At 35.3% G+C, this 14,184-nt stretch overlaps 2 protein-coding genes across 2 annotated transcripts; both read left to right on the top strand.

The window, feature by feature from the left end:
- The first annotated feature begins 1,439 nt into the window (after positions 1–1,439).
- Positions 1,440–6,746, top strand: srgn (serglycin). Its single transcript, XM_082154034.1, has 3 exons — positions 1,440–1,599; positions 2,788–2,926; positions 6,050–6,746. The coding sequence occupies exons 1-3, from the start codon at positions 1,533–1,535 to the stop codon at positions 6,309–6,311; spliced, it is 468 nt and encodes a 155-aa protein (XP_082010160.1). The 5' UTR covers positions 1,440–1,532; the 3' UTR covers positions 6,312–6,746.
- A 1,646-nt stretch (positions 6,747–8,392) lies between these two features.
- vps26a (VPS26, retromer complex component A) lies at positions 8,393–13,506 on the top strand. The gene is made up of 9 exons (XM_082153540.1): positions 8,393–8,530; positions 9,593–9,742; positions 9,824–9,899; positions 10,212–10,368; positions 10,548–10,712; positions 10,853–10,959; positions 11,137–11,205; positions 11,840–11,982; positions 12,176–13,506. Exons 1-9 carry the CDS (start codon positions 8,528–8,530, stop codon positions 12,287–12,289), a joined length of 984 nt encoding a protein of 327 aa, XP_082009666.1. The 5' UTR covers positions 8,393–8,527; the 3' UTR covers positions 12,290–13,506.
- Positions 13,507–14,184: the final 678 nt, after the last annotated feature.

The raw sequence follows: 14,184 nt of genomic DNA, 5'->3' as shown, positions 1-14,184 counted from the left end.
GTCAGGTTATTTCCATATATTAGATGGAACACTATTAATTAGTTAGTCATCAAGCCTTGAATTACTATTCAGTGTTCTTAAAATAATCATACTTAAGAATGTACCAAAAAACAGTTATCTGTCTGACTGCTACAGTATGGCCAAATTAGCCATTTAAACAGAAATCTAACAAACTCCCCAGAATACAGTTCTTAGAATATTCTTTGTAATACAAGACAATATTTCCCATACTTTCCTTTTGCTCATGCATGCAATGGAAAACTCCTCTCTGTCTTGCCATATTGTGTGCTAATAAAAGGAGAAACCCTTGTCATTTCCTGCATGAGCAAAACCACTTCCTGCAAGCTATGACAGCTTTGTATCAACATGTTAACACATTCAGGCTGAGCACAAAACTACTCCACTATACAGTCTCTTCACTGTTTCACATTATTGTATTTAGATGTTCGTATTTATAATAACATATAACATCCATCCACCTTTTTAACAAAAAGAGATTTTTTGTTTAGTTAGATAGCCGTTTATAGTGGTTCATTTATCACCATGTGGATAGCAATACACATTACTAAATACATATTACAATAGAATGATATCATCCAAAACATGTATGTCTGCATCAAGTAACTCTTTACTTTTTCATCTGTCTTTTTTTAATGCTGTCATTGTGTTTTATTAGTAGGCTATTGTATAATTTAACATTCATGTTATTTTAATTAATCTATTGGAAATGACTTCACCAACCCATTCCCAGAAAAGTTAGGTCTTAGTTGTGAATAAGCTATCAATTTATGGGCGATTCTGCAGATTTTAACCTTGTTAATCATATTCTGGAAGTTAATATTGCTCAACGTCCCATGGCATGTTGCAACAACAAAAAATTTAAAAATATTGAATTATAGAAACTGACAGTGAAACTGATAGTAAGTCTGACAGCAGTTTTATTTAAGTGATTTTTTCCTACTTCAGCTGATGTCCCACTTTTGCTGAAAACAAAGGTATGTTTAGCAATTGTTAAAGGAACATGCCCTGACATCACTTCAGTTATAAAACTTTTTAAAAATGAATTGTAATTGTCTATACTAGCCTATTTTAGTCACTCACTTTTAGTTAAGTTCTAGTTTTAGTTAAGTTTTCCAATAGCCTAGATCTAATATGTTAGATGGACACAAACCAAGTTCTAAAATAGTTTTTTTTTTTTTTTTTTTTTTTTTTGGCTGTAAATCAAAAACAGAGTTTATTGTTGTTCCATCATTGGAACTTACGTTTTCACATTTTTTGTTTAGTTTTAATCTGACTTGTTTTGGCATTCCTGTTGTGTATATTTAAAACGACGGTTGAATTCGGTTTGTATATTAGTAATAGTTCAGATTGAGAAACCTTGCCAAAGCGAGCTGTTGTGGGCTGATTTCAGGAAACAATGACGCACACAGGGGCAGGGTCTTTTACATAGCTATTGAACTAGGAGAAGTTTTTGTCAGAAGTTCATTTGAAGACATTTTCTTTCACATCTTCTGCTTTGCAGGAACAATAAGATGAGATTTTACTACAGAATAACTTTGGCACTGGCAATAATATGCCTTTTTGGGGAGAGTGGACAAGGTAAGTTTATTATTTAAGCATTCTAAGATCAGGTTTGGAAGTAGCCTAGATGATAGTAAACTCGTCACGGAAGGTGTTTCTGGGTTACAAAAACTGCGTATCTTCTTGAAAAGTTCGCAAGATATTGTTATGAAAAATAAAATATATATATCTTTTTTTTACTTGTCATCTACGATTGTTGACTGTCAAATCATCCATCGTTATACTGAAAATATCAATACATCCATCTCTTACACAATTAAGGGTATTTAACCGCTATTTATGCGTAGGCTATAACGTTAGGCTTTTACATGTGTCGTTGTTTAATTTAATTAAATTTAATTAATTCACTAGACTAGCGTAGAGTTTTCACGCTAATGAACTGACTACTGACTTTGCCCATACTACCATTAAATAGTAGCCTAATTATAAAATATTTTATATAGTCCTATACTAATAATGAATTTGCTTAGGCTACTGTTCGATTCTGAATCGCGTTAACGATTCTGGTTTATTTAACGGTTCTATCAATTCATCTTTTAGTAGTTGTTAGTTAGAAATGTTTGGAAAAACAATCTTGTTGCTTATAATGAACTCGGCAGCCCGTTGCCGATGGTCGCGATGTATGGTTTTGATTCACTAAAAAGAACCGGCTCTTTAGAATTATCCGTTCGGAGAACTGGTTAAATTGTAACGCGCAGATTGGTTTTGATTTACCAAAAAGAACCGGCTCTTTAGAATGATCCGTTCGGAGAACTGGTTACATTGTAACGCGCAGCTTGGTTTTGATTCACCAAAAAGAACCGGCACATTAGAATCATTCGTTCGGAAAATTGTCTGCATTGTAACACGCATTTTGGTTTTGATTCACTATAAAGAGTAGGAAATAGTTGGATACAGTGAAATTGTGCCATATTGTGCAATAGGCTATTCTTCGGCGGGATTTATTTATCATGCACAATAAAAACAAATACATAATAATAATAAAATAGGTAAGCTACATAAGATAATAGGCTACATAAAAATAAAACAGGCTACTTAAAAACCTATTTAATAAAAAATAAAAAATTTGCTCACAAATTAATGACAAAAGACATAAAACACTGGTCAGTTCATTATTACAATATCATGCCAGAGGAGTTTGTTTGAGGATAGTGTGAATGTCTGACAAGTCCCTCATCTGTCATTCTGTATTATCCCTAAACTCAGGAGCCCCAGCCAAAGGCAGGTATATGTGGGTGAAATGCAACCCGGATGATAAGAACGCAAACTGTGTCACACAGATGGGCCCTAGGGTGCCCCTATCAGGGCTAAGCACCCGACTTCCACCTTCTGCCGCAAAACACATGTAAGTTGCCTGTTTATTTACTTCTGTTCACTTACTTTGACATGTTTATTTATGTCTAGATTAATGAAAACTAAAGAGTTTAGGAAATGTATTGTAACATGATGCATTTCACTACTGCAAACTGTAGACATTTGATTAGATTTAGTTTGCAGAAAATCTTATCCCTCTTGTCATACCTGAATCCCTGATATTTTCTTGGAAAAATTATGTATAGCATTTTCACAACCAATATTCAGTGGAGTCGTGTTACAGCTTAATCATCCATCAATAATTTCAATAGCAGTGGAAGCTTAAGTTTTTAGAGAAAGTGTAATGAGAGACATTTTTCGACCTACAGGATGTACTGACTGCTTCCTCAGATATGATGTCATAGAAAATGGGGTTAAGAAATGAAAGAAATGCAATAAGTTTTACTGAATTTGGTTTCATGGAAACATTTTCACCAAAATATGCTGATGTTGTTCAACGTCAGGGGCATTTCCAGAGTTGCTATATGTTTTGACATTTTGAATGCGACGTTTCACCACATGATTCAAATCTCTGTTATCATTTTCCTGGCAGTGCTGATTATTTCTGCTGAAAGTAGTAGACTGTTTCTTTTCACTGCAACATATATATTCATAAGGATGAGATATTTTCTGTAAGGGTTTGTCACTGTCAAATACACTTTTTAGTGTTCATTATGCTAGAACTACAATTGTTGTGTGTTATATAACTGTAAAAGGCACTAGCTAAATTTTGCTAATTACACAATATAAGAATATGTGACAAGGGTCAATTTTTTTGACATTGATATTTATATATCAACCGAACGCTGAATAAATAAGCTTTCCATTGATGAATGGTTTGTTAGGAATAGGACAATATTTGGCCGAGATACAACTATTTGATAATCTGGAATCTGAGGCTGCAAAAAATCCCCTTTAAAGTTGTCCAAATGAAGTCCTCGATGTTGCTGCATCCACTCACAAATATAAATTTGGATATTAACAGTAGGAAATTTACTAAATATCTTCATTGAACATGATCTTTACCTAATATCCTAATGATTTTTGGCATAAAATAAAAATCGATAATTTTGACCCATACAATGTATTGTTGGCTATTGCCACAAATATACCTGTGCGACTTATGACTGGTTTTGTGGTCCAGGGTCACATATGGTCTTATTGAAAACAATGTAACATCAATGTTTTTTATTTAATTACTTACATCAAATTTGTAGATTGTATCTTTTTCTACTAAGCATTTCTCATGCTGAATCACTTCCTTCCACACATCAATCTTGACAGTCACGGCAGCTGTATTTTCTTTAGAATTTTTCACAATCTTCACCCTGAAAACATGATATCTTACAGATCAACGAGATAACTAGAATGCTGAAAAAGTAAAATAATGTTCCGGTCACTCAGTCACTCACTGTTTGGTTGAATTGTTATAGTTCACGATATCTTCCTGACACATACTTAGAAACAAAATGTCTTCCTTTCACTTATAAAAAGATGACAAAAAAGACATTTTGAGACGTTTTGAAAGTGACCATGAAATAAAAATGGGCAATTCTTTTTTTCTTTTTTTAATATTTAAGGAGTATTTATAATAAATTATTTAAGAGCACATTATGATTTCTAAAACATTCATATGCTCTCATAATCTTTAACCAAAATAACTTCCCCTCCCTCTTGCAACACCATCTCTTCTCTTCTCTGATGACGTGTTTAGTGGCGTGAGGACGGGACAACCTGTCAATCACATGAGATCACAGCAATAGCAAACCACAACAATCCAAACAATTCCCGATGGACAAAATTAAGTCACTGTCCGGTTCGAAAAGCCATGTCACTTGAATATATGTCACAATAAGGCAATTCTATTGCAACTTCTGTTTTATGTTGACTAAGTCTAGTGTGGAGGTCAGCGGGATGATTAAAGAGGCTACTATGCCCTGCCCTTTTACAAAGTCTTGATTTAGTTTTTTGGGTCTAGTAGAATTGTTGTATATGCTAGAATGTTCAAAAACACATCATTTTTCACATATTTGACATTGTTGCAGCACCTCTCTCTCCAGTCTGCCGGTAACGCTTTGTTTAGTTCTGGTCCCTATAAAGCCCCTCCTTCTGAAAAGCGCAATGTGCTCTGATTGTGCTGCTTCTAGTGTGTTTCAGAAATGTCACACCCTTTACTGTAACCGCAGCTTTCAACATACTCCTGAGGCAACTCAACCAGCCCTCTTCCCCATTCCCCCCTTTGCATATTTCTTGGGAATTATTTAAATGAGGAAAATTATTTGTGAAAGATGTTCCTGGAAGAAAACGTAACCGCTAGTGGTTGAAATAGGTACTGCAGTCCAAATTCAAAATATCGGAGATCGTTGTTTGCTCGCCCCTCCTCCTGACTCGAAGCTCATTCGGGTTTACAGTTTGAGGACACGCAATAGGAACGAGCGCAATTGACAATGAAAGCCGAGGAGACTTAAGATGATGAGCTGATTTAACCAGATTTTAATATGCTCTCGTTCATAGAGATTTTTAGATGGATACCGAGGCTTTTTAGGTTGGGTATAGAATCTGCCATCTCTGACCCAGTTTGTTTGCTGGCTGCAATACACTGTGTTTCCTGCCAACGGGCATCCCGGGGTGTTGAAATACTATTGGGTGAATTGGCAGTGGGCGAGATCACACAGACCAAAACAAAAACAGACATTCCAACAGAGAACGCACATTTCAAAGTAAATACTGGCTGTAGAAGTGTTTTTCAGAGAAACGAGAATGTGAACTCTGCATGTTTCCTAAGTATCTGCAAACATATTATGGTATTTGTATGCTTTAGTAGAGTGAAAAAGTTACATACTGCACCTTTAAGACTACAAGCGAAGCATTCAGGGAGTTCAGAAACAGGGCTTACTGATATAGAGAGTAACTCTTTGGAGTAGACATTGTGCTTTGGAACTTTGGAGACCTTTTTCATGCTCAAACGGCAGCATTATACACTGAAAGCTGAAAATGTAAAAAATAAAATAAAATCTTTAATGATCTGGCCCCTTAATTTCTCAACAAAATGACAGGAAGGGCTGAGAGGATGTTGGAGCGCTTTTGAATGACTTTGTGCTTTTGTATTCAACAGAGTCCCAGTAGAGGAAGCCACTCCTGACAGTGAGGAGCAGTCAGGAGAGGGTTCAGGTAACTCAGACACCTTGGCCCCTTTTCTCAACATGGATCAGCAGTGGATGAGAGACGGTCCGGAGCAGGAAGTCAACAAGAATGAAGTGGAAGCATCGACTTGGATGGAGTCCAGTGGAGACATTGATTACGCTGATTATGTCTCCCCTCATAAAATAGATTGGCTTTCTTCACAGGATTTGAAAGAGGACGACATTATTGCGTAAAGCGCTGCATAACATCTCATGTGCTTTTTCTGATTTCTTATGTACAATGTGAAACATACGGGATGCTGCTTTTTTGGTCACAGATGTAATTAATATATTCCTAAACTGTGCCATGCTCTGCAAAAGTTAATTATATCCATGTTTGCATTGTAAGGATCTATTTTATTTGCTCTTAATTTTTGAAACGTATTGTTTTATTTACTCTTAATGTCCATAGTGTGACCCATGATCTACCTTAACTATTAAAACAATAATTTGAATTAATTTGGAATGGAAATATTATTAAATGCAACAGAGACCATTTAAATAAAGTGTTTGGATAGCAAGGAGTACATTTTGTAAACATTTAAATGTCTTTTTTTTTTACCATTATTGTATAATATTTAGAATTTCAAAAAACAACTTAAATAAAAAATTATACAAAAAACAACTTAACTATATGAAGCATCTGTGTCTTATTTTGAACTCTTCAAACCAGCAAAAGGAGTAATGAACTGTATTCAACAAAAGCTCTAGATGTGAGATGAGGTCAGCCATTTAGGCTTCCTGTTTTACCAGAAGTCTATTATCACACTTTGGCTGACTATATCTTGTATGTTTCCGGACTCACTTCTCATGACCTGTTTCTCAGTGTCAAATGCACAGACATACAGTTAATACTGTATTTAGAGCAACATTGAAAAGATCGAGACAAAGAGAAAGATGAGACAATGCAAAAGGTGCAAATGTGCAAATTCAAAAGTGCGGTTAAGATGACACACACACTCCCTTCAGAAACTTTACACCCACATTTGTTCCTGTTACATCTCCACAGTTCAGCACACTGAAATATTTTTCTCCAGGTTCAACACTAAACAGTTTTTCAAAAGCATTAATGACGCTAAAATGGGTAGGCCTACGTTTTGTTTTTTCTTGTAAAAAAGCATTTACACCCATAGTTTTAGCAACAAATCTTATTGAGAATGTGTATGTGAGATTTTTAATTTGAGTCAAGGCTTGACTTTTAAAAGAACATAACGTGGCTTTAGCAAACTTGTAGTAAAAAGTGGTAGCCAGTCTCACAAGAAGAGATCAATATATCCACAGTTTTTCCAGTTTCAGGCAAAGAGCTCTGCACCTTAGTGTTAGTGCTGGCCTTTTGTTCATTCACCTCTGCCATCACTGAATTTTAATAGATGGCCTGATATCAGCAACGTTTCATCCATTGTGTAACACCAGACTTCAGCTTCGTGGAAAAGTCAAAAACTCACTCCGTTAGGGTGAACATTTCTCCAAAATTAATTTTCAATTTTTGGATTTTAATTAAATTCTGGATTCTTATAGGCTATATTCCATCTTAACAGTATAACATAACTTAAATAGAAGAAAGAAAATCATGTTTTCAAATATTACGTTGCAACATAGTCTGAGAAAATAGGTTTCTCTGAGTAGATTCATTTCTGTAGACAGTTTTCCCCCTGTGATCAACAAACATACCTTAAACTTTTGTGATGAGGCATTACCACAAGGCTTCCTATTTAAACTGAATGGTCTATTCAGTTAAAAATTGTCAAATAATAATAAGAAAAATTGAACAATTCATGAAATGGCACAAATGCAAAATGTGGCATACAAAATTGTCAAATAATTGTTTTGGTCAGCAGAAATTGCAATTAATTGTAGTTCAAAAAAATCCCACCATACACTTAAATAAACCCGTTTTTGTGTTGGTTTGTTTGTTTGTTTGTTTGTTTGTTTGTTTGTTTGTTTGTTTGTTTTGCTCCATTTTATATAAAGTTTACCATGTCAAAAGATAGTTTATAACCCTGATTTTGGGGATTTTAAAAGCAATTCTAGCTTTTTAATATTCTAAAAATACATTTCTAAACTAAATGTACAACGTATCTTAAATGTAATAATAATAATAATAATCATAATAGGCCCATAGGAAAAATACTGAACTTTGTATTTAAAATCGTAAAATCTAAGTTTAAAATCTTACCAACATAACAATGAGATTTAGTTTAAAAAAAATGTAAATAAAATTTAGTTAAAAAAAAAAAAAAATTATTGTTAAAACTTTTATTTTGAAATTCGATAGTCGCGTTCTCTTAATGTTTCAGCGCTCATTCGCTTTGTGTTCCTGTCAGTCCCAGTCCCTTCAGCTCAGAGGAACAGGGATCCAGCGGAAGTTGTACTGAGGAGAACTGTGTTCAAGCTAAAGCTACGGAGCTGAAATGGTGAGCGTTCAATCAGACTGCATTTAATGGGTGATATTCTTGAACTCACGGAACACTTGCCTCATTCCCTCTGGAATAAAAGCCCCCAATCCCGGCAAACATGTTTGCAGTTTATCCAGCCTTAAGTAGGCCATGGAAGTCGTGAAGGATAAGGGTGGGGAGGCTGGTCGTTATCAGTCAGCGATTAAACACTGATAAAACACAACAAATGGATTATTGTGGCCTTACAAATTGGTTCTCATGGAGAATCTGTACGTGTTGGGCTTGCGTAATCAACGCAAATCCTACAGGACCTTTAAAAACAGCTGTAAAGCTGAAGGTTGAATTCAAACTAGATACCGAGTTTTTTCTGGGTTTCCACTAAAATTAAGCTGTTTGTAAGGTCTCAATTTTACACTCGTTGTTAAAAGTTTCTGCAGTCCTTCCTGACTCCGAATGGATATTGAGCAATGCAATGCACATGATAGTTAAATGTTTCGCACTGCGTCAGCATTTCCTTGCATTGGGAGTGATGTTTTAACCGACAAACATTTTGGAATTTTGAATTGATGTGATGGATTTCTCCGTGGAAAACATATTAACTTGGAATATCGCTTTAGGTGTAATGCTAAAAGATCAAAGTATGATGTCGTCTTCGCCCAATTGATAAAGTAGTAGCACCACCAGTTATGTCAAATTGTTCATGTGAGGGATGATCATTTGACTGTTTCTTATCATACTATTGCTGATAAGCAGGTTTCTTCCTTCATACATTTTTTTTTCATACAAATTCATTAATTAAAAAAAAAAAAAATTTAACTGCAAAAATTGAGACATGTCAAAAGACAGTTTACAACCTTGATTTTGGAATTCAGTTCTAGCATTTTATTTTTATAACATTAAACAAAGTATGTGAAATGTACTAACATTGACATGAAATTAAAATGCAATATTACATTAAAAAAAACAAGAATTGTAAATTGAGTCCCCATCATCTTTTTTATTTGTATAAATATCTGAAACTACCTGGATAACGGTGAATTGAAAAAAAAAAAATTAAACGAGATTATGTAATACTTTCAGAGTTTCCTTGGAGGTCTTTTTGGTCCTGTGTGTGAAATCGATGTCATTCTGAACGATGCTGAAAGCAGGAAAACTGCAGAGCTGAAGACGGAGGAGGGGAAATTGGAGAAGCATTATATGTTTTATGATGGAGAATCAGTTTCAGGAAAGGTGAGTGACCCGTGTGAGTCATTTCTTCAAGTCTCTGGTTTTGAAAGACAATTGACGCATGTTGTCGTCTGCCACCCCAAGGTAAATATCAATGTGAAACAAACAAGCAAAAGGCTTGAACATCTGGGAATCCGCATTGAGTTTGTTGGACAAATCGGTAAGTTAATTCATTCAGCTTTTCTCTTTCTCAAGGCATTCATGAGTAAACTGGCTTCAGTATTGCTGTACTAGTATGCTGAGAGCTTAGGAGAGCATGTGGTTGTCACATGGAAAGCTAGACTGCTCTACACATTTTCTGTAAGGGAGGGGATCTGTTATAGTGCCCTAGTTACTTTATTTCTTAATTTTTAAGTATTATTAGTGATTCTGATGGTCTCAACAAACACAAGATTGCTGTTTGCAATGTAAAAAAGAAAAAAAATTGTCCATCCACTACATAAGAGCGTGTAATTTTTTTCCCCTCATGCAGAGCTCTTCAGTGATAAAAGCAACACTCATGAGTTTGTAAACCTTGTGAAGGAGCTCGCTCTGCCGGGGGAGTTGACACAGAACCGCAGCTATGACTTTGAGTTCATGCAGGTGGAAAAGCCATACGAGTCCTATGTCGGAGCGAATGTGCGACTGAGGTTAGTAAACGCTTTGTGGAGTTGTTGTTGTTGTTGTTATTTTTTGCAGCATCGAGACAAAGCCAAACACTGAGATGTTAAAAATGCCAATACTTGTCATATGACTGGTGCTTAAGAGACGTTATTCTTTTCACAATTAATTTCAACTTTCATTTCATGTGCTTTTCATGTCTATGCAGGTATTTCCTTAAAGTTACAATTGTAAGGAGGCTGTCTGATTTGGTAAAGGAGTATGACCTCATTGTCCATCAGCTGGCCACCTACCCTGACGTCAACAACTCTATCAAAATGGAAGTGGGCATTGAAGACTGCCTGCATATAGAGTTTGAATACAATAAGTCCAAGTAAGCGCACTTAACTTTGCCACTGATTCAATCCTAGTTTCTGAGCTGCTGAGTAATTCTAAGTATGTATGGATTCAGTGGCTTAAACATGTTTGTCAATCTAACTAATTTTGAGCTAACAGAAGTCTTCTTGTCTTCAGGTATCACCTCAAAGACGTAATTGTGGGTAAAATCTACTTCTTACTTGTACGAATTAAAATCCAACACATGGAGCTTCAGTTGATCAAGAAAGAAATGACGGGAATTGGTAAGATCTCCTTATATGTTCGATTTTATACTCTATTTTATACTGTTTTGAAAGGATATAATTTGGAAGTCACAAAAACCAAAGTTATTCATCTTTAAAGAACGTTTTACTGTAGTCCAGCTTGATTTGCATTTTATTTATTTATTATGAAGTGCATCATGTGACATGCCTCTCTAGGGCCTAGCACAACTACTGAGACCGAGACTGTGGCCAAATATGAGATTATGGATGGAGCACCAGTCAAGGGTGAGCAGCTACTCCACATATTTTCTGTATATATTTGTTAGATATTATATTTGATATGAGTGTAGATTAGTCTTTTAAAAAGTTTTTTACTTCTTCTGAAGACAAAGTGTACTAATGTCAGGTAGAACATAAAAAATGGGCCTCAATCATGAAACACAAGCAGAACAAATTTGTTTAACAATGCAGTGAATCATTCATTAAAAATTGTTTTTAGATAATGTCTAATGAATCTGAGTGAATTTTAAATAGACTGCAGCAAATAACATTAGTCAGAACCTCTAGTAAATTACATGTTATTTTGTTGTTGTCCATTCAGAACTGCTCTCTGAATTGTGCAGCTCTAATAGTATCTCAGTGCTACAGTTTACTTTGATTTATAATTGATTTGTATAGAAACTTCACACTATAAAGCCCCTCCTTCTGAAAAGCACAATGTGCTCTGATTGTGTTGTGATTGGTCAACTGCTTAAGCCCAAAGTGTTTCTGAGAAAGCCTGCTCACACTTCATTTGATGTGCTATAAGCATTTAGAGTAGTTAATATTGTGATGCTGGTCGCATTGAACATGGTATGATATTGCCAGTTTCAATATTCCTAAACTGACTTTAGTTACTGGACTGACAATATATTTCCAGGTGAATCCATTCCCATTCGCCTTTTCCTGGCTGGTTATGACCTTACACCCACAATGAGAGATGTAAACAAGAAGTTCTCTGTGAGGTACTTTTTGAACTTGGTGCTTGTAGATGAAGAAGATAGGAGATACTTCAAACAGCAGGTACAGTGTGTATGAAAATGCAGTTGTAATGAAATGTACAGTTATAAATAATGATGTTCCTTTTGAATGTCCCAAGTGACAATGCTTGTTATATAATTTTTTTACTTTCAGTGTCTCATTTGTCATGCAAGATATAATAATAAAGTAAATAAGCAGTATGAATTGATAATTTGTCCTTTTTTTTTTTTTGTAGGAAATAGTTTTGTGGAGGAAGGCACCAGAGAAAATGCGGAAACGGAACTTCCATCAGCGCTACGAGTCACCTGAGCACCGGCCGAGTCTCTCTGCTGAGCAGCCGGAAATGTGAGCGGGGTTTGGAGAGCAACCAGCCAGGGACACACGTGCCTCTCAGTGACCAGTCGCAGGAGAGGAGAACAAATTCCACTGAACATACATGCAGATCGCTGTTCACATGGTCACCCCTCACAGCTTATGGTGATAAACTGTGCCTGAATTGGCTCTGCCCTCCCTGTTGTCCACAGCAAGCAATCTGTTATTACACAAGGACACTTTTTAGAAAGCACTGGAAACGGTCATTTAAGTCATATAGCACATCTTCAAGGTTGCACGCATCCCTAGATGAAGAAATGTTTTTAAAAGTGCACTCACTGTTATCCTCTATGTTCCAAATAATAGAGCAGAAACACATTTTAAAGAGCTTCATCATGCATGCTAGCTGGTGAATTGGAGTTCATAGTAAAAGTTAATAAAGGCTATTGGGTAATTTTTAAAAAAGGTCAAGAAATGGAATGGCACCCAGGCCACACTGTATTTGCAATCCACTTAACATTTCTATTTAACTTATTTAGCATCTTCTCTTTTTTGTTTGTTTCTTAAATATTCCTTGAAATTAAAAAAAGTATATGTCTATATATAAAATATTTAAAGAGGCTTTGGACTAGAAGCTTTATAAAACTATGGCAATATGTGTAATTATATTGGGCACATGTATTCAACTTGTTAGCCCCGTTTTGAACACACTGTAGTAAAAGAGGGCCACTTGAACTTCCTAATAAGCTTTCTGAGATGATTCATCAGCATCGCTCTACACTGCTAAATATCATCTCTCCTAAAAACTTACATTTCATATCGTCTAATTTGTTAGACACCTTAGAGAAATGATGGGATTGTTTTGTTGTATAATTTGCATGTCATCCTGCTTTAAGGCTTTCTAACAAAAGGATGTTAACAATATTTCACTGTCGCAAATGTACTCGTTCTTATTTTATGTGGTTTGTGGAGTAAATGTGTTTATTTGGACTTTTTTTATTTCACTCTAAACATTACATTTATTCTTTTTTCCCTACTGCTTTGATTTTAAAACACTACGTTACAAATGAAAATGTCTGTACAAAACTGTTAAGTGCCCCAATGGTAAAGAAATAATGATGAGTGTTTGGAGAACTAATGAAATAGTTGTGCTACAGCAACCGAGTAATTTGTACATCATGAAGATTGTACATATCCCGCCATAGTTTGTTTATCTGCCATTATGTCAAATAAAAATGCCAGTTTATACTTACAGCTACATTTATTTTTTATTATAAAATAACAATGTTATTAATGAGTGCTAAAAAAAATCCATCCATATTCCAAACCTGGTCTTTGCAGAAATACCCTTTGATAAACCCTCTATATATATATGGTGATTTTTTTTAAAGCTCTCGGGACGGATTTGGCGGGGAAATTGCACACAGTCGTACGATTGTGCGTTTTACGTCAATCCATTACAATGTCATGGACATTGTTATGCTTAATCAATTTTTTCCGGTTATGCTCTGCTGTGAAAAGAAACTGGAACATAATGGTATTGTGTATCGTTAACCTTGCACAAGTAAGTTTGAACAAGTTTACAAAGGGATCTGAATGATTCATTCCTGAATCAGTTTGCACCAAAACGATCCTTCACGTCATCATCACATAACAAACTAACGGACGCAAGTGCTCAGTTTTTGTTTCCATGTTGTCATCTCAGTTATTTCATTGCTGCTGTGATTGAGCTATATAAAACGAGCCAGTTTCGGTTGCGCTGCGAAAGTCACCAGTCATTACAACTGTTTGTACCACATGCCTGTCACACCCACAATCCAAAAAATGATTATCCTTCAAGATTGCACATTTTATAGCGAACGTATTCTCATCATATTGTAGTCTACTATACACATACTATCCATTTCCTTTAAATGTATCCAATCTTCATTT

Source organism: Leuciscus leuciscus (assembly GCF_965113295.1).
Source record: "Leuciscus leuciscus genome assembly, chromosome: 22".
Taxonomy (NCBI): domain Eukaryota; kingdom Metazoa; phylum Chordata; class Actinopteri; order Cypriniformes; family Leuciscidae; genus Leuciscus; species Leuciscus leuciscus.
Note: the sequence above shows the minus strand (reverse complement) of the source record. Positions and strands in the feature narration are given on the sequence as shown.